This window comes from Stegostoma tigrinum, chromosome 21, assembly GCF_030684315.1.
Source record: "Stegostoma tigrinum isolate sSteTig4 chromosome 21, sSteTig4.hap1, whole genome shotgun sequence".
NCBI lineage: Eukaryota > Metazoa > Chordata > Chondrichthyes > Orectolobiformes > Stegostomatidae > Stegostoma > Stegostoma tigrinum.
The window spans coordinates 27723876-27750030 of NC_081374.1; the positions used below are offsets into that span (position 1 = coordinate 27723876).

The 26155-nt window shown below is 39.6% G+C and overlaps 1 protein-coding gene across 1 annotated transcript in view; it reads right to left on the reverse strand.

Annotated features, from left to right (window-relative positions):
* c21h6orf89 (chromosome 21 C6orf89 homolog) overlaps positions 1 to 15423 on the reverse strand; it is a 39750-nt gene extending 24327 nt beyond the window's left edge. Inside the window, exons 1-2 of the mRNA XM_048553020.2 lie at positions 15182 to 15423; positions 8343 to 8511 (exon numbers count right to left, since the gene is read on the reverse strand). Of these exons, the coding sequence (XP_048408977.1) occupies positions 8343 to 8511; positions 15182 to 15373 (361 nt within the window). The 5' untranslated portion in view covers positions 15374 to 15423. The remainder of the gene's footprint in view (positions 1 to 8342; positions 8512 to 15181) is intronic.
* Between the last annotated feature and the right edge of the window lie 10732 nt (positions 15424 to 26155).

The window sequence follows — 26155 nt, forward strand, 5'->3', positions numbered from 1 at the left end:
CTCCAGGAAGAAACAGGGAGTCCTGAGACCATCCTGATAGTGGAACAGATGTGTAAAGAGGTGGTGGCGCAAGTCCACAAACTGAAAACTCTGAAATCCTTTGTTACTAGCTCAGTTTGTTCAGCGTGTTGTGTGTATGTGCATAATGGAAAATACTCACAATGAAGGGAAAGCGTGCTTCATGCACAGAGAATATAAATGGAAAAAAATAAATAAATAAATTGCATATATGCAAATATAATGCAAGGAGCAAAGAATGCCGACTTTTCCTTATTTCGTGTCCCTCTGCAGAATTCAGAAATAAAATTAAGATTGTTTAAACTTGTGATGAAGTGCACTACATTGGGATTTTTTTTTAAAAAAGGCAAATGTTAAATATTAGCAATGTAAAGAGACAACACCCTTTCACTTGCCTCATGTGTGGCTATAAAACAATGTCTGGTTCGTACAGCAAGAACTGGCTCCACATGAAATTCTTGCCTGTTGACATAATTTTTAACCAATATTCCAGCCAGATCAGTACTGCCAGATGAATGTTCTGCTAAAAAGATCAAATGTCACTTTGAAATGTACTTTTGTTTTTACAAATTGGAAACAAATTAATTAGAAGTTACAAGAGACACTGCACATTATAAAAGAATGCAAATGATATTTTTCAAAAATTAACAGTCAAAATGAAGAGAAATATTGAGCGCTTAAAATTTAAGACAAGCCTTTTCAATTGTTCTTTTGCAAAAAGAAAGAGATTTTCATTTTGGACATATGAGAATGGAGTAAAGCAGAGGAAGGAGACAGGGAATGAATTTGGACACCATGCTACAATGGGTGGGAGTGCAATAAAGAAAATGAAGGGCAGTTAGCCAACAAGCTACAAAATGGTTGTGCCATTGTAAAACACAGGGAATCTTCTAATTTGATAGAGAGGCTGTAAGGTACAAAATCAGATACCAATGGCATTGCTAATTCACTCTATAGCAGACCACCAGCTGTCTTGAGGTGGGTGTATAGTCTTCTCTTGAAGGGAACAGCAACGTGTTTTCAATTTATGTCCAATGAAAAATTCAACAGCGAAAAAAGAAGTCAACATTGGCCTGGATTTTCTGATGGCCAGATAGTCATCTTCCCAGCACAGTTAAGTTACAAATGGGGACCTGCAGAATCCCCATCGTACCAGATTCCAAATTACTGCCCAGAAAATTGAAGGTTCCAGTGGGCAACTTCTCTTGTCCTGGAATTCTCCAAGAGTCTCCATTTAAATCTGAGAATTCATGGATTCCAATGAAACTGAGTAAATACTTATACAGGCAAAGTTAGACTGTTAAAACATAGTCTAACTCCTGAATAACAATCCAAAAGACCCCATACTTCTCGCATCCCAACTACACCTCCCTTCAAGCGCTCATATCCACCAGACCCTGACCCGGCAGCCTGAACCCCACTGCTAACCCAAACCGCTTCCGACACTTAACCTACATCCTTATCTGGCGTCCTACTCAGCCAGCCCCCTAAATTCTCACTTACAGAATCAGGGGTCACATTCTAAGGATTTTCGGTAAGCTATTTAGGACTGAAATTAGGAAAACTTTCTTCATCCAGAGAATGGTAAGCCTATGGAATTCTGTGTTGCAGAATGCAGTTGAAGCCAATCCACTGAATGTTTTCAAGAAGAGTATTTTTTACGGCTAAAGGAATCAAAAGGATAGGGAGGAAGTGGGAATAGTGTACAGAGTTGTGATCAGCCACAACCATACTCAATAGCAAAGCGTGCTTAAAGGGCTGAATAGCCTATGCCTGATCACATTTTCTATATTTCTCTGTTCCATTATGTAATTACCTTTGGACAACTTTGTCAAAATGGCTGTCTGAAATTCCAGACCTTTAAAGCCCGGAGTACAGCAGCTAACGGCTGGGAAAAAAAAAGGGACACTGATGGTTTCCCCTAATAGTTCTGCACAATGGAAAAAAAACTATCAGAATGAAGTACGGTTCCACTTATCTGAAGGAATCCTGAATGGAATCTCCTCTCACATGGAACACTTGTTTCATGAAAAAGAGCGGGCAGAGTGGCAATCTGCATGAGAATGTAAATCCAGCCCATGGTACTGAGCATGGGACAACTGTGGAGGCCACCTGGTGAGGGTACAGAGGTACTGATGGTTTTAAGACCGTCAGAGCAATTGTGACCTACAGCACAGAAAAAGGCCTTTAACCCATTGTGTCCACGCTGGTCAAAAACAAACTAACTGTTTTAATCCTATTTTCCAGCACTTGGGCCATGGCCTCATACGGTTAGGGGTTTCTAATTCTACCAGTCTTGCAAGCAGTGAGTTTCAGATTCCCACTACTCCCTGTATGAAACATTTTCCTCACGTCTCCTCTAAACTTGCTGTCCCTTATCTTAAAACCATGCCACATGCAGGTTTAACAGATGCTGCACAGAATTCAGTGATCTACAACAGTGTCTGGTAATGCATTTCATGCCATCCAAAAAATCCATATAAGAATAAAGCAACTGACCACTTTTTAATTACTGCTTTAAAATGGTGTCATCCTGACCAATGATGGCCTACTTTATTAAAACCTTTTAATTTTGGACATCTCAATTATATCTCCTCTCAAACTTTATATCCTAATGAAATGTGACCATTTCTTCAATGTCTTCCCATTATTAAATCCACTTAACTATTGCATTCCTATTCTTTACTGCACTCTCTCCAGGACTTACTCGGAGGTGCGTAATGCTCAACATGATAAACTACAGCACGAGGAACAATCTGAATAGGTTTCTTATTACCTCTGCTTTTATACTACATGTTTCTATTTTTGAAACGTGGGATACAACTTTGACACAGCATAAGCAATACAAAAACAAAAATGTAATGTCACAGTTTTCAAGTACTCACCACCAACAGATTCAATCTTCTCCATTCCCCAAAGAAATAACAACAAAACAAAAGTATCTTCCAATACCAAATAGAAAAACAGTGACCTCAAAGAATGAGAACAACCCAGTAGGGTAAAACAATGGGAATATTTACACACAAAAGCCTGCATATTTCATCTCTGGTCACTGGCTCCGTTGTCCTGCAGAAAATAATCAAAACAAGATCTCTACAGAATATCTCTACATAATTTGTAAATTATTCAGTAGGACTCCACCGACTGAAAACTACAGGGTACATTGAATTAAAACACTGAAATGCATTGCTTACTGTGTGTTTCCAAGGGGACTAAAGTATGTTGAAGATAAAATATAAAGAACAGGTGGCAGTAAAACAATGAAAAGATTCCCCCACCTGAAGACACCAATCTACTTAAGTCAAAACTACTGAAGTCACTTTAGTCATGAAAGCCTTGACCCAATACACCACTCCCTTTGTGTATTATACGTAGCTTTTGTCTAGCTTCACTTTCCATTATAACATGAAGAGCAGGGTTTTTATTTCAACAATGCTTTGCGTACATCAAGCTCAAAGTGCCAAATAGATCTCTTCCACTTCATGCTACTGTAATCCTGTAACACAAGGACGTATCATTATCGATTATAGTTCCAAATTTTAAGGTAGGAGACCACCTGCAGCCGCACTAGTAATTAAAAGCAGCAAAGCATGTGTGCACAGCATCACTCCTGTGTGACTCATTGCTTCAACAGGAACACATCATGTCTCTAAATTTTTTTTGGAGACCTAACAGCATTGTTATGTTAATTAAGAGGGGAAACAAAACTTCAAGGGCAAGGCTGAACCCAAACCAAACAGACATTCCACATATAACCAAGTGTGAAGCTGGATGAACACAGCAGGACAAGCAGCATCTTTAATATCCTTCCTGTAATAGCAGTACAAATGTGGACCTTGGAGAGGAACATACTGAAAAAGATCATTAAAGGGAATATTGGTTACTACATACTTGTGGGTCTCAGTTTAGGTTCCTGCTGTGTCTCCTGGCAAACATAATGCTCTAGACTGAGCCCAACTTTAGAACAGAGCAGACAAAGCTGACGTTTCGGGCCTAGGCCCTCAGACATCTGCCCCGGAATTCAGTATTAAAACAAAACATAACTTTAAAATACTCCTTTGATTCATGCACCAAATTTCATATGTTAGCATTATAAAACAAATTTCTCATCTTTCCCAACTTTTCTTAAACATATATGCTGTACTGATCTATGGAACAACAAAACTATCAAATGTGCATACGAATGTCTGACAAATAAACCACAATATTTATTGATGGCTGTGAAAAGAATATTAGCTAGCTTATTGGGAGAGGTGCCTGCTCCTCAAGTCAGCCAAGGATTTCTAAGATAAATAAGAGGAAAAGTTGGGGCCTTGGGTTAGTGTTCTATCTAAATGAACATTTATCTCATAGTACAAAGGCTTCTGTACTATGCTAAAGTTTCGGCTATGATTGAATGCTCTGGATTTGGTGTTGTAAAAGCTAGCAAATCTTCCATGTCGTACACAAAGTCAAAACTTCTGATGAAAGATCAAAGGCTTGAGACTCCACAGACTGAGATCTGTTAATTATTTCCAGCCCTTTCTGTTTTCATTTAAATCAAAAGAGTAAACTATTATAATGGACATACACACAGTAACAATTGGTGGCAGTCTCACAAGCAGAACCAAAGGCTGTAACCAAAAACGAAAATCAGGGTGAGACATTTGTAGGCAATGATCATGTATTCTCAGTGAGAAATAGAAAAGCACACAGATGTTTATAATTTGTAAGCGTGTCAAATTTCCAACTGTAATACAACACAGCCAAGAGCCTAAATGAGAACACTCAAATATTGAAAAGATAGAAAATATAATTATGTCAAGGGAAAAATATTTAAACGTTTGTATTTGAAAGCTATTTAGATCCATATATTTTGAGTGGTGAAACAAATAACATTAAAAGGGTTCAGAAGAAAGTATTAAGTGGTTTGATCGGTTTAAAAATTTGGAAGAATTGTTCTCAAATCAACTCTAGCTTTGTGCAGTTGAATTTTTTTTTAAAGTTTGTTGTAAATTGACTGCTCAATTTGTTGCAACGATTGAGAAAGTGGAAGTCAAGATGACACAGTCAAATCTTGGAAGCTGTCATCGGGAAGAATAATCTAGCAAGTAAGTATTGCAATGTTTACAGATGAGGGTTGAATCTCAAAAGCTAAAATATGGCATTGAAAGACTAAGGAATTTATATCAGACTGGCTATTCTTGTGGTGGAAGCAAATATTTGCTTGCATATTTTATGAAAACAGAAACATGTATTTCCATACTATTCAATCACCACTAGGAACATAAGTTCAGATACAAAAAGTAGAAACCACACCATAAAAGCAGTTGGTTGTATTCCCTCAAAAGTAGATAGTTTAGCTCATACATTAATGATTTGAACAGTCACAAATTAAATGCACTAGCATTGGTGCTGCATGTTTGCATGTTATGAAAACAAACAACAGAAAGCCCCCTACTCCACCACACTGTTTTAACTTCCTGGCTGCCAATCATGTTCAATCATCCATCTTGGGCCTTTGATAAATAGATCAATATTGAAAGAGTAGTTAAATCAAAAAGGACACATTGTCTGCTCTGTTCTAAAGTTGGGCTCAGTCTAGCGCATTATGTTTGCCAGGAGACATAGCAGGAACCTAAACTGAGACCCACAAGTATGTAGCAACCAATATTCCCTTTAATGATCTTTTTCAGTATGTTCCTCTCCAAGGTCCACATGTGTACTGCTATTACAGGAAGGATATTAAGCTACAGCGGGTTCAGAAGAAATTTACCAGGATGTTGCTGGGTATGGAAAATTTGAGTTATAAAGAAAGGCTGGATAGGCTGGAACTTTTTCACTGAAGCAGAGGAGGCCAAGAGGTGACCTTGCAGAGGTTTATAAAATCATGAGGGTTATAGATTGAGTTAATGGTAGGTGTCTTTTCCCCTCGCATGGGAATATCCAAGACTGGGGGCATATATTTTTAAGATGAGTGAACAGAGATTTTAAAAAAAGACACCAGGGGCAAAATATTTACACAGTGGGTAGTTCTTGTATAGCATGAACTTTCTGATGACATGGTGGTTGGGTGTACAGTTAGCATGTTTAAAAGACTCTTAGATAAGTCCATGAATAGGAAAGGTTTGGAGGGATATTAGGCACGAAAAGGCAGGTGGAACTAGTCTACTTTGGGATTATTTTCAGCATGGACAGGTTGGATCGCAAGGCTTGTTTCCGTGCTGTATGACGCTGACTCCCAAAACACGAAGCCAATGTATTGGCATATCGATTGACAGCATGGAATCTCTGATGAACCTTGGAGTAGCAGCACAACTGAACAGCTTAGAGGGAATGTTAGCAGCAATCTAAGCCAAAGACTATAGGATGCAGAATTACAAGTTGGCCATTTAGTACACTGAGTGTGCTCTGCCATTCAATGAGATGATGGCTAATCTGACAAGCCTCAACTCCACTTTTTTGTCTTTCACCCATAATCCATGAATCCCTTAATAATTAAAGGTTTATTGCACCTTGAGTGCACTTAACACCACACCAAAGATGACTGCAGTAAAGAAGTCTGTAAATTCGCTACCCTCCACTGAATAAATTCCACTTCATTGATTCTTATTGGGCAACGCTTTACTCTAAGATCATGGTCTCTGATTCTAGACACCCATACAAAAAAAACCTTTTCACATCGACCAAGTCTCAAAAATCTTTGTTCTATTCTTCAATAAAGTTGCCTAACATTCTTCTAAACTCCAATGACTCAAATGTACTCAAACTTCCCTCAAAAATCTAGTGTACCTTCTCTAGATAGCCTCCAAAATCAATATATCTTTTCTTAGGTAAGGGGACTAAAACCATTCACAGAATTCCAGCTGTCATTAAGCAATACCTTCTATAGCTTTCACAAGGTTTCCCTATTTTTATACTCTCTTCCATTTGCAATGAAGGACAACATTCCATTTGCCTTCCCTACTGCCTGTAGAACATAGTTGCTAGGTTTTTGTGATCTATTCAAGGCTCCCAAATCCTTGGTGTGTAGCTTTCCGTAACCTTTGATTTAATATTCTTCATAACCTCATTTTCACACATTATAATCCATCTGCCAAGTTTTTGCCCATTCGTTTAACCTGTCTATACCTTTTGCAATTTTTTTGTCATTCTCAGCACTAGCCTTCCTATCTATTTTTGTCTCATCTGCAAATTTGGCTACTGTACGTTCACTTTCCTCATCCAAGTCATTAGTATATATTGCAAATAATTTTGGCTCCAGTACTGATTCCTGTGAAACCCCACTAGTTACAATTCGCCATTGGTCAAGCCTTTATCGATGTAATATAATATCATCTCCAACACCTGATTTTGTTTTATTTCTCAGAGCTGTCAGCAATCTCAGTAGCTAGTAAAACAGGTTGATTGAATGTTGAAGCCTGAAACAGCTTTGGAGCAGCAGGTGGTTGAGAAGAAAGCTGCTTACTATTCTTGCTCCTTTTTCCCCACCCCCAAGGTCCATGGCTGTTGAGAAGGCACACAGACGAAAAGTACTGGTCACAGGCAACAAATTTAAAAGTATTTCCAAGGCAGTAAGATAAGTGGAGGCAGCAAAAGCCTTTGACAAAACTTTTTGGGGGGGGGGGGGGGGGAGAAACACAACATCAACTTTCATATCACAGTATTTGAAGGCTTTCCAACTAAGCAATTACACATCATCATTGATCTCCATTGTACTTTTTGCCTTGTTCAGCCAAGCAAATTCCAGGAAACCTGCGAAACTTATAGACAGACAAAGAATCGTATGTTCATACTCCAGAGCTAAATATACATTTATCACCTTTCAATTCATGTTAATAGCTAACCTGAAAGTTCCTTAGGCATTTCCCACGCCACCAAATGAACACAAATTAAACACTAAAGTCAATGTGTTTCGGCCAACCTCTATCAACATTTTTTAAATTCTTCTAATCTGTCACAAGGAGCAACCACTAACAATCCTGGCAAGTTAAACTTCCTCCTTAAGTGTGTGCATAGGTAATTATCTAGTTTGCTTTAGATTTTTACATGTCTACCCAAACTTGAAACAATTCTAATCTTGTGTTCTTTATTCTTCCCCTTTGAAATTGAAAATTCGGAAGTGCAGAGCTATCAATATTATGAAATCAATTAACTATGACGTTTTTCTACAGTTGTAGTGTCTCTCCCATGTTGAGATCTGCAAAGTGCTGAGAGAAAATAAAATTTATTTTACGACAGTTGTTGTACAAATTAGAAGTTCCACCAAGTTAAATTTAAACTTACTAGGTGTCCACAAATTCACTGGCTCAGTGGAATCTTAGGCAAAATTTGAATGATCTTACCTTCCAGATTGTATTTTTTGGCAATTGGTAGACAAAAAAGACGGATATGACTAATTATCGGACTTCGCCAGCTCTGGTCTTCTGTGACTGCACCCTGGCAATGAGATCTGCCATAGGGAATGACGAAGGAATAAACTGCAGTTATGAGAAGTCCCAGGGCTACCACAACCTATTGGGGGAATAAACAAGGCAGATAATTTAACTCCACAAGATCTAAATGACAAAATTTGTTAACTTGTGCAAATTAACAGATGATTTGCTTGCAAACAAGTTATGAATCTGAAACCTTTAGTAATGATTATATTCAGTATTTTAATCAGCATTCATAAACTGCACCGTGAATATCCATAAACACAAGCAGACTTTAACATCTCAGTCATTGGGACCAAAAATATTGAGTGTTGTGAGATTCACTGTAACATGAATAACAGTATGATGCTATTCCTGCAGGAGCCGGATCCCAGACTGAAATGTGACTTAAAACAAAACAAGAAACAAGAAGTTCCAGCAAGGTTATGTCTCACTGAAACACAAATGTGCAATGCTGCCCTTTTGAGCTCAACAATAAACTTACAGAAAACATTTAAAAATTTGAAACACGTGATATAAAATATAATTCCACCAATCCAAGAAACACTCCTGCATAGTACCAGAGATAATTTCCTTCTCTTTCACAGCTATGGCCCTGAAGATTGTGCAATTAGTGTCATGGCTCCAAATTAGGGATGTTAGCTCTGAAGTGTGGTTTCAATAAAAGATTTTCAAACTAAAGCAACCTGCTTCCCCCTACTGTCTTTAAATTAGTGCAGTTACTCTGTTTGTATCTCTTTCCAATTTCACAATAGTTTTTTTTAAGAAACCATTTCCTTATTCCGATGCTATTTATGAGTTACATCTCAAAAGGTTAATTCTACCTGAAGTTTTGAAGGGATAAGCCCAGATAGAGCCTGAGGTGGTCAGCTTCCTGGGGTAAACAGTACGGTGACGACCCAAATGCAGCTAAAAAGTTTTGAGTCTCAAGCCTGCTAACTGTCCTTTTATATTCAAGTGTGCAGCCTATTACTTACTACCTTTATAAAAGAGAATTTTAAAAAACACTAAAAAGAGAAAAGAAGAAATTTGCAGTTAATCTACTTAAAAACACAGGCTATTAATGAAATGCACAGTCAGGGTCAATCAGCTATAAAACAAAAACATACACTGAACTGGGAAAAAGCTGCCCATCAAGATCAATCCTAACAATTTAAATCTGGTGCCAGGATAATGGGATTTCTGTTACAGCAGCAGTGTTGCCAGCAAGCTAGTAACACCTAATCACAAACCAATAAGTTAAAAGCTGTTCCAAAGAAGAAAACTAGACCCAAAACAACAACTGCTTCTTCACAATGTTGCCAGAGATTTTCCAGCAATTTGTTTTTGTTTTTGAAGTTTAAAACACTTGATCCTTCACTTTTACCTTAAATTTTCGAATAATGCAATAAGTGATAATTGGATTTAAACAGAGGCTAAACCATACCAACAAACTTTCAGAGGTAAGATGCAGATTACATCACAGTAGAGAAATCAGATATTCTACTATTGCAACTTTGCCCTCAGGACAAGCAATATAGTGTTCAGCGGTAATTATGAAGTTAGTATGCCATTAAAAACCTAGTTATATTGTACTCAACAATATTCAACTTTATTAAAGATGTTACAATGAGACAAATAATTTTGAAATGCAAGTTCTCATCAGTCCACACATATGGCCTTGATTGCAGTATGGTAGATTGCCATAACAACGTATGTGCTGGAGAAGCTTAAAATCATTGAGACCACCGTTACAGTCCTGCGTTCCTACGCACATGACCAGACTCCTGGAATTGCAGTCAGTTTCAGTAATGTTGTAAACAGCAACAGCTTTTCAATCATTCTGACAAAATCTAGGCCACTGGCTGCACACTAGTCCAATTTATAAGCACAAGTGCTGGAAGAAAAGAAACTGTCAACAAAATAATACCTTTTAACTACAAGCTTCATGGAGCATCACCAGGTCATCTGTTCAAAGGAGCTGAGAACTCTATGAAAGGTTGGTAGTCAACCTGTGCAGAATTCTAGAAGAGGACCTGAGTCAACTAGGATCTGCTGGCCACCCATCCCAGTGCCTGCGAAACTGCCTGCAGACCTCAACCTATTCACCACAAGCCTTCAAGGATCATTTGGGATCTTTCCATCAGCAGTACATCACCATCAAGGCAACAGATGCCATGTACCAAATGCTAATGTTCTAAGTCAGTTATCATAACGATCAGGCCAGCTGGACCATGACTTGATTCCCTCAGATGTAGGAGCAATTAACTGCATTCATGCAGCCAACTGAAGTTTTCTGGTTATCAAAGAGCTTCGCTCGCTACTATTCACTACATGATGTCCCTGCCGTCATTTGGTGATCGGGGCAGACTCCACAAAACTCTATTCTTTTGCCTCCAGGTGTTCTGTGTAACCTAAGCAATGCTTTTCAGAACTTGCTCAGTGTCTTGTAATAATTTATTCCAACACCGCCAGGAAATACCCTTACTTGTTGCAATGTATTTGCAACGACAACATGGAATAGGACCACTGACCATTTGAAAATGAAATTCAGCTGCCTTCTGGGACAGCAGTGCAACATATGTCCCATAAATAAGTCACATAATACAGAGAGGTATGCTGCACTTTGTTTAACCTGGTACTCCAGAGGAAAATCAAACTGGATACAGAATCAAACTGCGTGCCTACCACCTTTGATGAGTAAGATGGGTTGAAGGTGTTCTCAGACCAGGCAGACAATGCAAACACATCCATGCATATGGATCCAATATCAGCACAAGAGAAAGGGGGACATGTAACTTACCCACAACCACACATTCCTCTTAAGATTCTCTTAAATGTCAGGGTAAACAATTAACTTCTCGGAGGCTGCTTTTCATTAAATGCCTTTACCATTATTACATAATTCCAAGGGCTACTTTCAGCACTGTCCTCATTTGTTGCCCTGATGGTGATGTACTGCTGATGGCAAGATCCCAAATGATCCTTGAAGGCTTGTGGTGAATAAGTTGAGGTCTGCAGGCAGTTTTGCAGGCACTGGGATGGATGGCCAGCAGATCCTAGTTGACTCAGGTCCTCTTCCAGAGTTCTGCACAGGTTGACTACCAACCTTCCACAGAGTTCTCAGCTCCTTTGAACAGATGATCCGGTGATGCTCTATGAAGCTTGCAGTTAAAAGTTAGTCTGTTGATAGTTTTTTTTGGTCCACCAGTTGTGCTTATAAGTTGGACTAGTGTGCAGCCAGTGGCCTAGATTTTGTCATAATGATTGAAAAGCTGTTGCTGCTTACAACATTATTGAAACTGACTACCATTCCAGGAGTCTGGTCATGTGTCGGCAATCTTCATGCCCTACATCTCATGGATTCCACATCAGTTACAAGCTCCAAAATGAACACAAGTTATTAAAGAACACACAGGAATTTTAAAGTTGCAGAGTGCGACTAGATGGATTTTTGCCCTTGCTTGTAGGTCTTCTCAAGATGAATTCTCAGCACCTGTAGGTGACTGGAGATGTGCAACCTGTTATCTTTTCTGCTGCAGTAATCAGCACTGATGAACGCGAGTAGACTGATTGAACAGGAATTGACAAAATTGGATTTGTCCTGCCTTCTGTGGACTGGGTTTGCACCTAGTGGCCCATCTAGCTTTGCTCTTTTCTAACACTGAACTCATAACAACAAATTAAAAACCAGCAGCAACCCACAAAACATCTGCAATCAGTACACTTAACCAAACCTCCAATGGATCTCCCCTTATACCGTTCCTTTTTTCTGATGACAGCATTCTGATTCCTTTCCCTTTACCAAGGCATCTCTGCCACTTTAAATAAATGAGCAATTATTTAGAAACTCTGCATCATGTTAATCGAAAACATTCAAAAGCCAAGGGAAAGTTCTAAATATTATTATTGGAAAGTAAAATATGTCGAAGAAAATCTCAAAGTTGTTATAACCCTTGCCTAAATTTATTAACAAGGATCACCAGTTAATTCATTAAAGTAGAAAATTCCAATGACTTGATGCAGGATGGCACCTAGACTGCAGAATTAATGACTGATGCAATGGAAACAGTTATCACCACATGACCAGAAACAAGTGATCATATCCATTCCACCACTCAGGAAGCAAAACAAATCTCATGATTTACGTGGCACCTAAAGGGTCTGCTCCTCTTTCACAACAACACATGCAAAAGTCATGGCTTTGTTGCTATACCACCTTTTTTCCAATATGGTATGGCACTCTTAATATGGCCTAATCACTATTATTTTATTTGTTCTTGATAGCCCTAACTATTCTGGGTATTTTTCTCAAATAACCATTAATCTGTGTACGCACTAACAGGAAATTATACAAAGCATCTCTGTTCATCCATATTCTTTAATATTTTTGTATCAATTTCATTGCTTCTAATTATGAACAAGGCTAAATTCTATATTGTCTGCTTGTTTCACGTACTTCCTGATGTCTTTTGCAATCATGTCCATTGTTAGTCAAGTTCAAATCACAATTATTATACAGTCAAGTGTACATAAGCATCCACAGACAAAACAAAGTGCATACAGGGGTGACTTTCTTCAGTACACATTTAATCCCTTTCCAACTGAACATCTGCATTACAGATAGGGTAAAGGTAATGTTGTCACAGTCCTAATGGGCCATAGGCTGTTCTCATGAGAGAGCGATGTCCAGTGGTAGTTTAACCTGACAGTCAATATGCCTCAGGCGACAAGTGAGGTTGAGAGTGTAGGAATTCAGCTTGCATTACTGGCATCATGCAATGAATTATGCAATGAATGTTGGAGTGGCTGCACATGCAACTTAAAGAAAATTGTTACTGACCAAACCTCTACAGCCCTCTGTGGTAAAGAATTCTTTAGATTCACCACCCTCAAAGAAGAAACTCCTCTTCGTATCAGCCTTACCTGGGAGACACCTTATTCTGAGACTACGCCCTTCAGTCCTCAACTCTCACAAGGAGAAAGAACCTCTGCATTTCCTCTATCAAGTCTTGCAATAATTTTGCATGTTTCAATATCGTCATGTCTCATTCTTCTAAACTCCAATTAGTTTAGAGTATAGGCTCAATCTATGAAACCTCTCCTTACAGAAAATCCCTTCATGCCAGGGGTCAACGTAATGAAGTTCTTCTGGACTACCTTCACTGCCAGGATATATTTAGAGTCATAGAATCACAGATATACAGCACAGAAAGAGACCCTTTGGTCCAACTTATCCATACTGACCAGATAATTCTAGTCCCATGTGCCAGCATTTGGCACATATTCCTCTAAACCCTTCTTCTTCATATACCCATCCAGAAGCTCAGATAAGGGGGCCGAAACACTATTCTAACTGTAGTCTAACTAGTGCCTTGTATAGTTTTAGTGAGGCTATTTTTATAATCCATTGCCATTGAAATCAAAGCCAACATTCTGTCTTGTCTATTAACTTCCAAACTTGGAAGCCAACTTTGTAATTTAGGCACAATGCCTCCCAAATCCTTGAGTCACAGCTTTCTACATTTTTTTCAGTTTAAATAATATCCAACTCCACCATTCTTCACAACTTCATATACTCCCGCAGTATATTCTGTCAACTCTCATATCCTCTTTTTCAGAATCTAAGAACTCCTGGAAGATTACAACCAGTCCACTATCTGTATAGCTGCTTATTTTAATATCCTAGGATGCATCCCATCAGGTCTAGGGGACTTAGTGGCATTTAGCCTCAGTAGTTTGGCTTTTCACAATAGTGATATTTGTTTTTGTTTTCTCTTGTTCCTCCTTGATTATTTAATAATATTGTTGGAATACAATTACTGTTTTCTACCAAACAGACTGATGCAAATTATTTGTTCAACTCCCCTATTATTTCCAGATTCCCAATTATTTTCCTACACTTATCTCTGGGCTCAAAGTTCACTCTGGCTCCTCTTCCATTTTATCTATTTAAAGAAACTGCTGCTGTCTCTTTTACAATACTTGCTGGTTCACCTTCAAAGTTTTTATATCTCCCTTGCTTTGTCATTGTCAGTTTTAAAAACTTTCCCATTTCTCTGATTTACTTATAACCCCTGCTGTATATAATGCATATTTCTTTCAATGTGATGTTTTTCTTAACTTCCCTGGTTAACCACCTTCCTAGAAACAGGTATATGTCAAAATCTATTTCCTTTTGCTGGTCATTTTGTGACATTTCTCCTAGGATCAACCAAATCCTTAAAAGATAAACATAGTCAAAGTTGCCAGGCCTTTAAACCAACAAAAGCCGAAAGAACCTCGGATGGTATAAATCAGAAACACAAACAGAAGTTGCTGGAAAATCTCAGCAGGTCTGGCAGCATCTGTGCAGAAATAAAATCAAAGAGTTAACATTTCGGATTCAACGACCCTATCTCAGAACTCAGGACCGGAAACATTAACTGGATTTTCTTTTCTTCACAGATGCTGCCGGACCTGCTGAGTTTTGTAACAAGGTCGGTGGAAAAAAAAGCCACCCTCTCTGCATCCGCCCAGCTGGATACCAAGAACCAACTTTCTGTTTTTAATGTTGAAAACTGTCCCCTTTGGGATTGCTCAATGCAGGTAGCTGCAGAAATAGACCGAGTCAGCAGCAAGGCCCAGGCTGGGGTTTGACAAGCGAAAGTGTGAAAAGTTTAGGAAACGGTGGGTAGCCTGCAGGTGTCTGAACGGCATTCGACCACCCACCCCCCAATCCCGGAGGAGGCCGAGCACCGCCGCCATCACCCTCACGGCCGCTCCCTCACCTTGGCCGCTGTCAGGAGCCGCGGGTGTCTGACCACTTCCCGCTGCGGCTCGTTGGTCTCCAGGATCTGGGCGATGAACCGCTCAATATCGCGCTCGGACATGCCATAGCGCTCGCCGGACTGCCGCAGCACCTCCACACTGTCAGCCAGCTTCTCGTAGATACACGGCTCACTGGGGGCCGCCCCCATCATCCGCCATCACCACACAGACACGACAGGGTCCCTCGCCGAGCACTACACGTCCGCGGCGAAGCGAACTTTGTGCGCACGCGTGCGCTGGCTCCTCTTACCAGGAGGGGGCGTTTCCTGGCCCTGCAACACCCGGGGAGCAGTAGGTGCAGTTGATCACTTGACAGTTTCCGTACTCCATCTACTGTCTACAATGGGACTTGGTCAGTTCAGTAGGCTGAGAGGTTGACCTGCACTTATTTAAGAAAAAATATATTTCATTAGAGGCAGTTCAGAGAAGATTCGCGAGGATGATCCCTGGTATGGAGGGATTGTATTATGTGCAAAGATTAAACAGGCTGGGACGCATTGGAGTCATGAGAGGTAATGTTAGTGAAACATACAGGATTGTTAAAGGCATTGACAGGGTAAATGAACGACTATTTCTGCTCATGGGAGAGCCATGGAACAGTTAACATTGTCTCAGAATAAAGGGGAGCCGATTGATGGCTGAGGTAAGGAGGGATTTCTTCACGCAGATGGTTGCATGTCTTCGGAACTCCTTGCCACAGAGACCTGTAAGCACACAGACCTTGTGTGTATTTCAGGCTGAGATAGATTTTTGGTTAATAGGGGAGTTAAGGGTTGCATGGAAAGGCCAAGAAAGTATACATAAGAAATGACAGATTGACTATTGAATGGCAGAGCAAACTTCGGGGGCCAAATTACCTATTCCTGTTCCTGCTTCTGATGATCACTGGAGAATGATGGATTTGTTTCCAATCTGGCTGAAGTCACCTTGAAGGCTCCCACCTTCTCAAACCTAATGTCTGCTTGAGATACAGCTTCCTTTCAAATGAGCCTCATACCGTTTTCTGGAATGAAAGAGCAACCTCTGGCCCTGAGAGTGCAGTAGTTTTAAAATGGCCTGTTGTCTAACCAGGACAGCAAAAACCTTGATTGTGCAAGAAAGACAAAATACCATTGAGAAGTATCACAGTAGAGTCACCAGCAATAATGTTCACCAAGTCTCATGTTACAAGGCTGACATTTGATGCCCGTCCCTGGACGCATTGTACTGATTGGCTTTCTAGGCCATCATGCAGAGCTTCTGAAATGGAGAAGCCTATTTAAAGTATTGGCAAAGGTCTGTAGCTTGGGTTGTGGATGAGGTTGTTGACTTGCTCGCTCAGCTGGCTTGTTTTTGTTCAGATGTTTCATCACCATGCTAGGTGACATCATCAGTGGAGCCTCCAATGGAGCAATGTTATTCTTCTGGAGAAACCCATTTTGAGGCTTGAAAGTTATCATGACCTTTCAGCAAGAATTTTAAGTGCAGGAGTACAGCTGTACAGCATCCAGTGCTGCCTCATAATGCAGAACCCCATTTAAGGTCCTGACCCTACTTTGGGAAGCACTATTATAATCCATTTGCTTTCCAATGAATATATGAGCAATAATTTTTCATTGCGCCTTTTTCATGTGCAAACTACCTTGCCAGAGGTTTCTTTTCAGTTGAGTACCAGTTATTGTCATTTATTACATTCTCCACGAATGTTGCCAGACCTGCTTAGCTATTCCAGCACTCTTGAGTTCAGTTTCCAGCAGTATTTTGGCTTCATTTAACAGTTCCTTGACTGAAAATTCTGAAAATGTTCACATTCTTTGGTCTAAGCAAGAAACCTTTGGAATGGATGGTTTTGCTGGTTCTTTGTGGCCTTCAGAGCATTTAAAGCAATACTTTATCTCATTGATGCTATTGCCACCCAGTATAGGATGGACTGAAGGGCTAAAATTGTTGATTATATTCAACAACTGTATGATCGCGAATGAATCCTGTATGTGCCAAAGACAGCACAATCATTGTGTATTCTATAATTGTTTTTCTGTGCCTGGCTGTGTGTTATACTGTATAAGAGAGACAATTTCATTCAAAGTCGCTGGACTTCACCTCGGACCAGGATCGCGAATGGTGCCAGGAACAATGTCAGCCTCCAGGCCATGTGCCGATTGAAGAGTTCCCCGACAGGAAGAAGGGCATGAAACTTATTGTTTTTTCTTCTCTTTATCATTCTTTTTATTTACTAAATAAATGTTCCTTTGCTTTTTCATCTTTTATTATTACTCAATAAATGTTGGCATTTAAGCAAGTTGCTGTTGTGGAGCCTTCTCTTAACTACATTTAACCAAATCTAAAAAGAACCACTTCGATACACTCTGATCCAAGACATACCCATCAACTTAAGTATAGCCAACCTGTTCACCCTTTCTTTGGAAGGTTTATGCATCTGTCCCAGGAATAAGTCAATTTAACCTTCTTTGAGCTGCTGCTTCCTATACTGTTATAGCCTTTTCTAATATTGTACACAATATTCCAAATTTAGTCTTACCATATCCCTGCGCAGCTGTAGGTGAGTTTCCTGAATCTAGTCAGGGGGCAGAAGGCGGTATAGTGGACATCGCTAAGGAAAGGTGTTAAGGACACAAAGTCTGAAGGTGGATAAGTCACCCAGACTGGATGGATTAGACCCCAGGATTTGGAAGGAGACAGCTGAGGAGATTGTGGAGGCATTAGTGGTGATCTTTCAGGAATTACTGAAGTCAGAGAAGATCCCAGAGGACTGAAAATAACTGATGTAATACCCCTGTTTAATAAGGAGGGAGACATGTTTCAGAAAATCGTAGGTCACTTAGCCTGACCTCAGTAAGTGGCAAGATTTTAAAGCCCATTATTAGGGATGAGATTGTGGCATATTTGGAAGTGTACAATAAAATAAGGTTGAACCAACATGGCTTTGTCTAGGGGAAGTCATGTCTTACAAATCTGTTGGAATTCTTTGAGGAGATAACAAGCAAGTTAGGCAAAGGACAGTCAGTGGACAATCTATTTGGATTTCCAAAAGGCCTTTGATAAGGTGCCTCACAGGAGGCTGCAAAACAAGATAAGAATCAACAGTGTTAGGTGCTAAGGCAACTGGCATGGTTAGAGGATTGGCTGACTGGCAGAAGGCAGAGAGTGAGCACAAAGAGGTCTTTTTCAGGAATGGCAGCCTGTCTTTAGTGTTGTTCTGCAAGAGTCGGTGTCAGAACCACAATTATTCATGTTATACATTAACTGTTTAGTCAAAGGAGTTTGCAGATAATAAAAGTGAAGTGGAAGGACAAGTTGTGGTGAGGAACTGGGAGGCTGCAGAAGGCATTGGACAGTCTAGGAAATTGGGCAAATAAATGACTGATGGAATACAACGTGGGAAAGCGTGAGGCTATGCACTTTGGTAGAAAGAATAGAGGTGTAGACTATTTCCAAATGGGGAAACAGACACCTGAAGCAGAAGTGAACTGAGGCATCACAGTTTAGAAATCTCTTAAGATTAACATTGATTCAGTTGACATTTAGGAAGACAAATGCAATGTGAGCATTTATTTCAAAAGTGCGAGTATACACGAGAAGGGGTACACTGCTGAATCTGTTTAATGCTCTGGTCAGATCACATTTGAAATATTGTAGCAGTTTTCAGCTCCATATCTAAGGAAGAATGTGTTGGCCTTTTTAAGGAGATTCAAAGAATGGCAACTGAGACTAGATCAGTTTAGGATATCGGGTCAACATGGACGAGTTGCACTGAAGGGTCAGTTTCTGAGCTGTATAACTCTATGATTGTAAAGGGCTTGTCGTATGAGAAGCAATTGAGAACTATGAGTCTGAAATCAATGGAGTTTAGAAAGCTGATGTGGTGGGGGGTGGGGGGTGGGGGCAGGTGGGGGTGTTCATTGAAACTTGCAGAATACTGAGAGGCCTGGATAGCATGGATGTGGAGAAGATGTTCAGGTGAGACCAACACCCAAGGGCACAGCCTCAGAGTGAAGGAATGACTCTTTAGAACTGAGATGTGGAGGAATTTGTTCATCCGGAGGGTGATGAATCTGTGGAACTCATTCCGACCAAGGCTGAGGAGGCCAAGCCGTTGAGTTACTTTAAGGCAGAGATAGATGGATTCTTGATTAGTAAGTGGATCAAGGATAATGGGGAGAAGGCAGGAGAAAGGGGTTGAGAAACATATCAGCCATGATTGAATGGTGGAGCAGATCCGATGGGCCAAATGGCTTAGTTCTGTTCCTATGTCATATGGTCTTTTTGGTCATATTTACATTCTGCTTACAATAAGCACCAACGTAATTGTACCTGCGAACTAACTTTTTGTAACTCAGAGCAGGCCACCTGGATTTCTCTGGTTACATCCACATTCCATTCATTGTTATAATATTGAAGTCAATTGTGCATATTCAGATCCACAAACATCAGTGAGATAATGAGCAAATCATTTTTATAAGTGACCTTATCCAGGACGCTGGTGAGTACGCTCCAGTATTACTTCAAAAAAGTGCCATGGGACATTTTCAACAGAGCAAAGAGGCACTCACCATCATCTTAAAGGAAGAGCTTTGAGCTTGTGTTAAATCATGAATAATATTCTTGAAACAATTCAGAATGATTTTAAATGCACACTGTTTCTAACTGCAGAATGTATAGCAATGTTTATGTCTTGGCAAAGGTGGATGAATCTGCATGTTTGATGCTAATTGTATTTTTGTACAAGTTGTCTATTTTGCTGTTGGTAGTTACTTAAGGCATCACACCCTGGGTGTAGCGAGGAGAGGTGGATATCTATATCCAACCACCTCAAGCTGGCTTTAACAGCCATATTAATTTAGTCTGTAGTGGCAGTAGTATCTGACAAACAGTTTAAACATAGCCCACAACAATTCTGATGCTCCTTCTAATGTGAGAGTGAAAATAAAGGCTGAAATTGATTGTGTTAACCCAGCTTCCTGTTAAAATTTATTAGAAATTTGAAAAACATTGAGATGCTTCATTTTATTTTATAATAATTACTACTAGCACAATTTTACTAGGTTTCTGAATAACTTGTCTCAAAGGAAACATTTCTTTTAAAAAGAAATTCTTTCTCATACTTAAGAAAATACTAAAGACCAGATAGATATTTATGATACCAACTGGAGTTTGAATTGAATGCCATACTATTTAAACTGCAAATTACAATGCAAGTATTAAATATGTAAAGCATTTTATTCTATTTAAAATGTGATGCCTTCATGAAAAATGGTTTCACAAATTCATTTTTTAAGCTTTCAACAAAACAACATCAAAAGCACCACTTATCATTTTCATCACAATCACTTAATGCAATTGTGCATTTTAGCATCAGAATGTATTTACAATTATTTAGCAAAGGTTTATTCTGCAAGATTGTGTCATTAACAAACACAAGCTTGAAATCAAAAACCACCTTCAATAAAATGGCAATTTATTGTTTTTTTTTCCCCAAAACAGGCTGACTTAAATTTGTGTATTTTATGATGAGAGACTTTTACCTTACACGGGAGAGGAGGAGATGGGGTAAGTTCTTATAGAATATAGTTTAGGAAACTCTTCTCATCCTTTAATTAGATTTGCACACTTTTTTTCCTGAATAGGGTTAAATCTTTAGACACTGACTGGGTCTGATCCAAAGTAAATGATATCAGCCACTTACGGTTTGCTGCATCAGTCTAATGCAGAACATCTACATAAATACAAAGTTCATATTGTTGCAGCAGATGAAAAATATTAGAAAACTGTCCATGTAAATTTGATCAATTCACAAATTTTGCTTTTGATGTTCTAATATTTTGAATGATGATTGTGACGTATTAGCTTGAAGTCAAATAAACAAACTACTTAAAAAGAAAGTCTGTGATTCTTACAGTGTTGTTTAAACTCTCATGGGGATGCCCAGAGTAAAACACAGATAGGGTTGATAGCTTGTCCAACATACACTGACAACAGTTGAAAAACTGAACATTTCAATTTACATTTGAATAATGTCTCAATTTGCTTTTCAATCCCTACTTTAGAAAGATAATGAAAAAGGCACCATCAGCCTTCATTAATATTTAACTTCTGTCAGCATTAAATCAGCTACCAACCAAAAATAAGAATATTTAGATGTTTTACAAAAATCTTTGTGATGTCAGTATATTTATTCTGTTTTGTATCTCTAGCTTTTTCTTAAAACATTTTTCTGAAAACTTATTGAGAATTGTTTGCATTAAGAATGAGATTTCTCTGTTGATGTATTGTAATAGCTGTTACTTCAATGTATATAAGTAGGACTGGCACATTAAAGATTGTTATTGAGCTGATGCAGCTATTTCTTCAATTTGAATTTTATTTTTTACTGCCTGGAAATTGAACATCATATTGAACATCAATTATTCTGGTTCTCACATCCTGCACAATTATTTGGAAATAACAAGTTGTGGAATTGTATTGACCCTTCATACATGGTTGTTCATGCCTGCCTGATCCTATGATTAATAGTAGGAGGAGTAGGCAACAATTGCTGTTCTTCCCAGAGATGCATAAATCCTGTGCAATAATAAAGAACTAAAAGTAGGTAACCAAACCAATTTTAAAAATAATTTATAGGGTCAAATTGGCAGCAACAGCCTTTCTTTTTTGACTCAAGCACAAATTTGTCTACAACTTGATTATAATAGTTGGATGTCTATTCATTAATTAATAGTATGTGCATTGTTATGTGTGTTATTGAGGGAAATTTAAAATTAGTGAGCGGGTAGATTCAAGGCTAGGATTGGGAAATTTAACGGGCAAAGATTAATAATAGAAAAATCTTAATTTTTCTTAAAAAGTCTATTATATAAAAAACGATAAAAACCTCGGACTAAATCATGCAGATTCTACTCAATCAATTACAATATGGACGTAGAATGATCAGGACCTTGGAGAGATCTTACAGATTCTCCATAAAGAATGCACTTATTCTGCTATTTTACATTACAGTACTATGAATGCAAAACTGGCAGCAAAACTCTGGTGTCATATCCCAATCTGAATCTAGAGAGGAGTCAACACAACAGTACATGAAAAGCAATATGAATTGCTTAGGCACAAAGCTGCACGTGAAAATTGAATTAAATGCTTTGACAATTGTATAAACCTTCGCTGAGAACTTTGAGACGTCAAAAAATTGAACAAGACATTTTATTCTCACAATATCAGCTGGAAGTGAAGTTCTGTGTATATGTATATATAAATAAATATGTACAAAATTTCCAAATTGCACAAAGAGTGAAGTCTGCATTAAGGTAGTACAATACAGGTACTGCAAGACTAAAATAAAGTCTGGGCTAAGGCCACAATAAACATATTCTGAGCTAGGATAATGCAATTTTGTGCTGTGGTACGTTAACTCATCCATTCTGCACACCTCACACTTATCCAAACAAGCTGAAAGAACCTCAAACTTCTTTGGCAACTGCAAAGGCTGAGGTCTCTGCACTCAAGGTCTTTGACTCCCCTTACCTACCCCACTTGCAGTCACATCTTCCATACCCAGACCAGGGATCAGAAGTTCCAGCCTTAAGGAATGTAATTGTGTCCTCAAACAAAATAACCTGTTATCATTTCCCCCTGCTTGATTGGTTGCAGTGTCTGTAGTTCAGCCTCAAGCAAAGGAACAGAGCTGCTCAAGCTGCAGACACTTTCTGCAGATGTGTTTGCCCAGGAGATCCTACATTCTGCAATCAGGATACATTGCCTGCCTTGCTATTCTATTGTGTCTTAATTAATTATTAATGATGTAATTAATGAAATTATTAAATAAGTTTAATATCTTTTCACACTCCCCCTTATGTTATTAACTTAGCCTCCAGTGAACTTTATAACTTAAGAATAAGGTAAATAATAAATCACTACTTTTTTACTTTGTTTCTGCTAAAATCTCTTAATAATCGTAAGCTTAAATCCTGTTTATTCTCACATCCATTTATCTTTACATTATATGACTAATCGTGCACCGTACACTTAGTTGGAAATGCCAAGCTGTTATTAGATAAATCAAGAACATGCTACATTTTTGATATCCACCTGTATTTATTTAAATAAGACCAGTTAAAGCCATGGCAGCAAAGTCCTTACCAAGTGCTTTTTGTATTTATTGCAGGTATTTGTGAAATGATTGATTTGTGTAGTTTTGCAAAGGCATTAAACTATCTAGTATTACCACAACTTCCTTCAGTGCAATCTGTGTTAATGCTGCAATAAAATTGAAAGGCACATTCCATACAAGGCTGCAATTTCTACATAAGCTTTTGATAGGAGTGGATATATTTTACAGCAGATTACGGAAATCAATATATATTACAGGAATGTACTGTAATATGAAAAAAGACTAAAGTAGATTTTGCAAAAATAGTATAACATTAACTAACTTCAAAAGTCATACAAAATATTGTACAAAAATACGCTTAACTTCTGCACATAAAATGTTCTGAAACTTTACATACTGGAAGACAGTGTGATTAATGAAAATTTGAAGCCATTCAAATGTTTATCAACTAACTAAGATTCATATTTCTGCATAACTCCTATGCATTTCATATCTAATATCAATTTCTTAAAAGTAAGTGAAGTTAGTTTAATTGATTCCTTAAACTGACTATGTTGTCTATTCTATTGCTCGGTGTTCCTTGCTATTTATTCTGATTGATTTTTATCAATGTTTATGATATCGGCCCACATATATCATATAGCATACAATTTAAAGTTTTCTTCTCTATCAATTACACTCTTTCCTCATCTTATGAAGGATTAACTCCTCAATGAGATACTTCTGAACGATTCTTAGTAAGCCAATTTTTTTGTAACCCTCAAGAATCATCAAGCTGTTTGATTGTATCAGAGATAATGGGAACTGCAGATGCTGGAGATTCCAAGATAATAAAATGTGAGGCTGGATGAACACAGCAGGCCAAGCAGCATCTCAGGAGCACAAAAGCTGACGTTTCGGGCCTAGACCCTTCATCAGAGAGGGGGATGGGGGGAGGGAACTGGAATAAATAGGGAGAGAGGGGGAGGCGGACCGAAGATGGAGAGTAAAGAAGATAGGTGGAGAGGGTGTAGGTGGGGAGGTAGGGAGGGGATAGGTCAGTCCAGGGAAGACGGACAGGTCAAGGAGGTGGGATGAGGTTAGTAGGTAGCTGGGGGTGCGGCTTGGGGTGGGAGGAAGGGATGGGTGAGAGGAAGAACCGGTTAGGGAGGCAGAGACAGGTTGGACTGGTTTTGGGATGCAGTGGGTGGGGGGGAAGAGCTGGGCTGGTTGTGTGGTGCAGTGGGGGGAGGGGATGAACTGGGCTGGTTGAGGGATGCAGTGGGGGAAGGGGAGATTTTGAAACTGGTGAAGTCCACATTGATACCATATGGCTGCAGGGTTCCCAGGCGGAATATGAGTTGCTGTTCCTGCAACCTTCGGGTTGATGCCACCCGAAGGTTGCAGGAACAGCAACTCATATTCCGCCTGGGAACCCTGCAGCCATATGGTATCAATGTGGACTTCACCAGTTTCAAAATCTCCCCTTCCCCCACTGCATCCCTCAACCAGCCCAGTTCATCCCCTCCCCCCACTGCACCACACAACCAGCCCAGCTCTTCCCCCCCACCCACTGCATCCCAAAACCAGTCCAACCTGTCTCTGCCTCCCTAACCGGTTCTTCCTCTCACCCATCCCTTCCTCCCACCCCAAGCCGCACCCCCAGCTACCTACTAACCTCATCCCACCTCCTTGACCTGTCCGTCTTCCCTGGACTGACCTATCCCCTCCCTACCTCCCCACCTACACCCTCTCCACCTATCTTCTTTACTCTCCATCTTCGGTCCGCCTCCCCCTCTCTCCCTATTTATTCCAGTTCCCTCCCCCCATCCCCCTCTCTGATGAAGGGTCTAGGCCCGAAACGTCAGCTTTTGTGCTCCTGAGATGCTGCTTGGCCTGCTGTGTTCATCCAGCCTCACATTTTATTAAGCTGTTTGATTGTGTTGCACATCATAGAAAAATATTAATCCTCAGCAGACACAAGTAAATTTCCTGCTGGCATCACTGAAGAACCATCATAGTATAGTTTCTTGCTGATTTTCTCTTTTCTAACTTAGGAGTGGGAAATGTCTCTATTTCTACCTGATAAAGATCAGTTCTGAAGAACAGTTAGATCAGCCTTGAAGCTTTAACTCAGTTTCCCTCGCCACAGATGCTGCCATACCTACTGCATTTCTCCAACATTCTCATGTTTGTTTCAGATTTTCTGCATTTGTAGTATGTTGTTTTTAATTGCAGGTCGGTACCAAAGTATGACAGCAAATAGCCTATCTTATCAGGTCCCATTGCAGCCAGTAAGAAAATAGCTTGCACAAATGAACATCCCTGTTTCTGGATAGCTAATTTTTACTGTTAAAAGCTGGGAGTGTATATTTTTTCATAACATTAAAGATGATTTCAATGCAAGTTTTAAAAGATTCTGTGGCTTGCCTGAAAACACCTTCCACCCCAACCTTCAGTCCACCTGGGCCATCTCCAGCACATCCCTCACCTTCCTGGACCTCTCAGTCTCCATCTCAGGCAACCAGCTTGTAACTGATGTCCATTTCAAGCCCACCGACTCCCACAGCTACCTAGAATACACCTCCTCCCACCCACCCTCCTGCAAAAATTCCATCCCCTATTCCCAATTCCTCCGCCTTCGCCGCATCTGCTCCCACGATGAGGCATTCCACTCCCGCACATCCCAGATGTCCAAGTTCTTCAAGGACCGCAACTTTCCCCCCACAGTGGTCGAGAATGCCCTTGACCGCATCTCCCGCATTTCCCGCAACACATCCCTCACACCCCGCCCCCGCCACAACCGCCCAAAGAGGATCCCCCTCGTTCTCACACACCACCCCACCAACCTCCG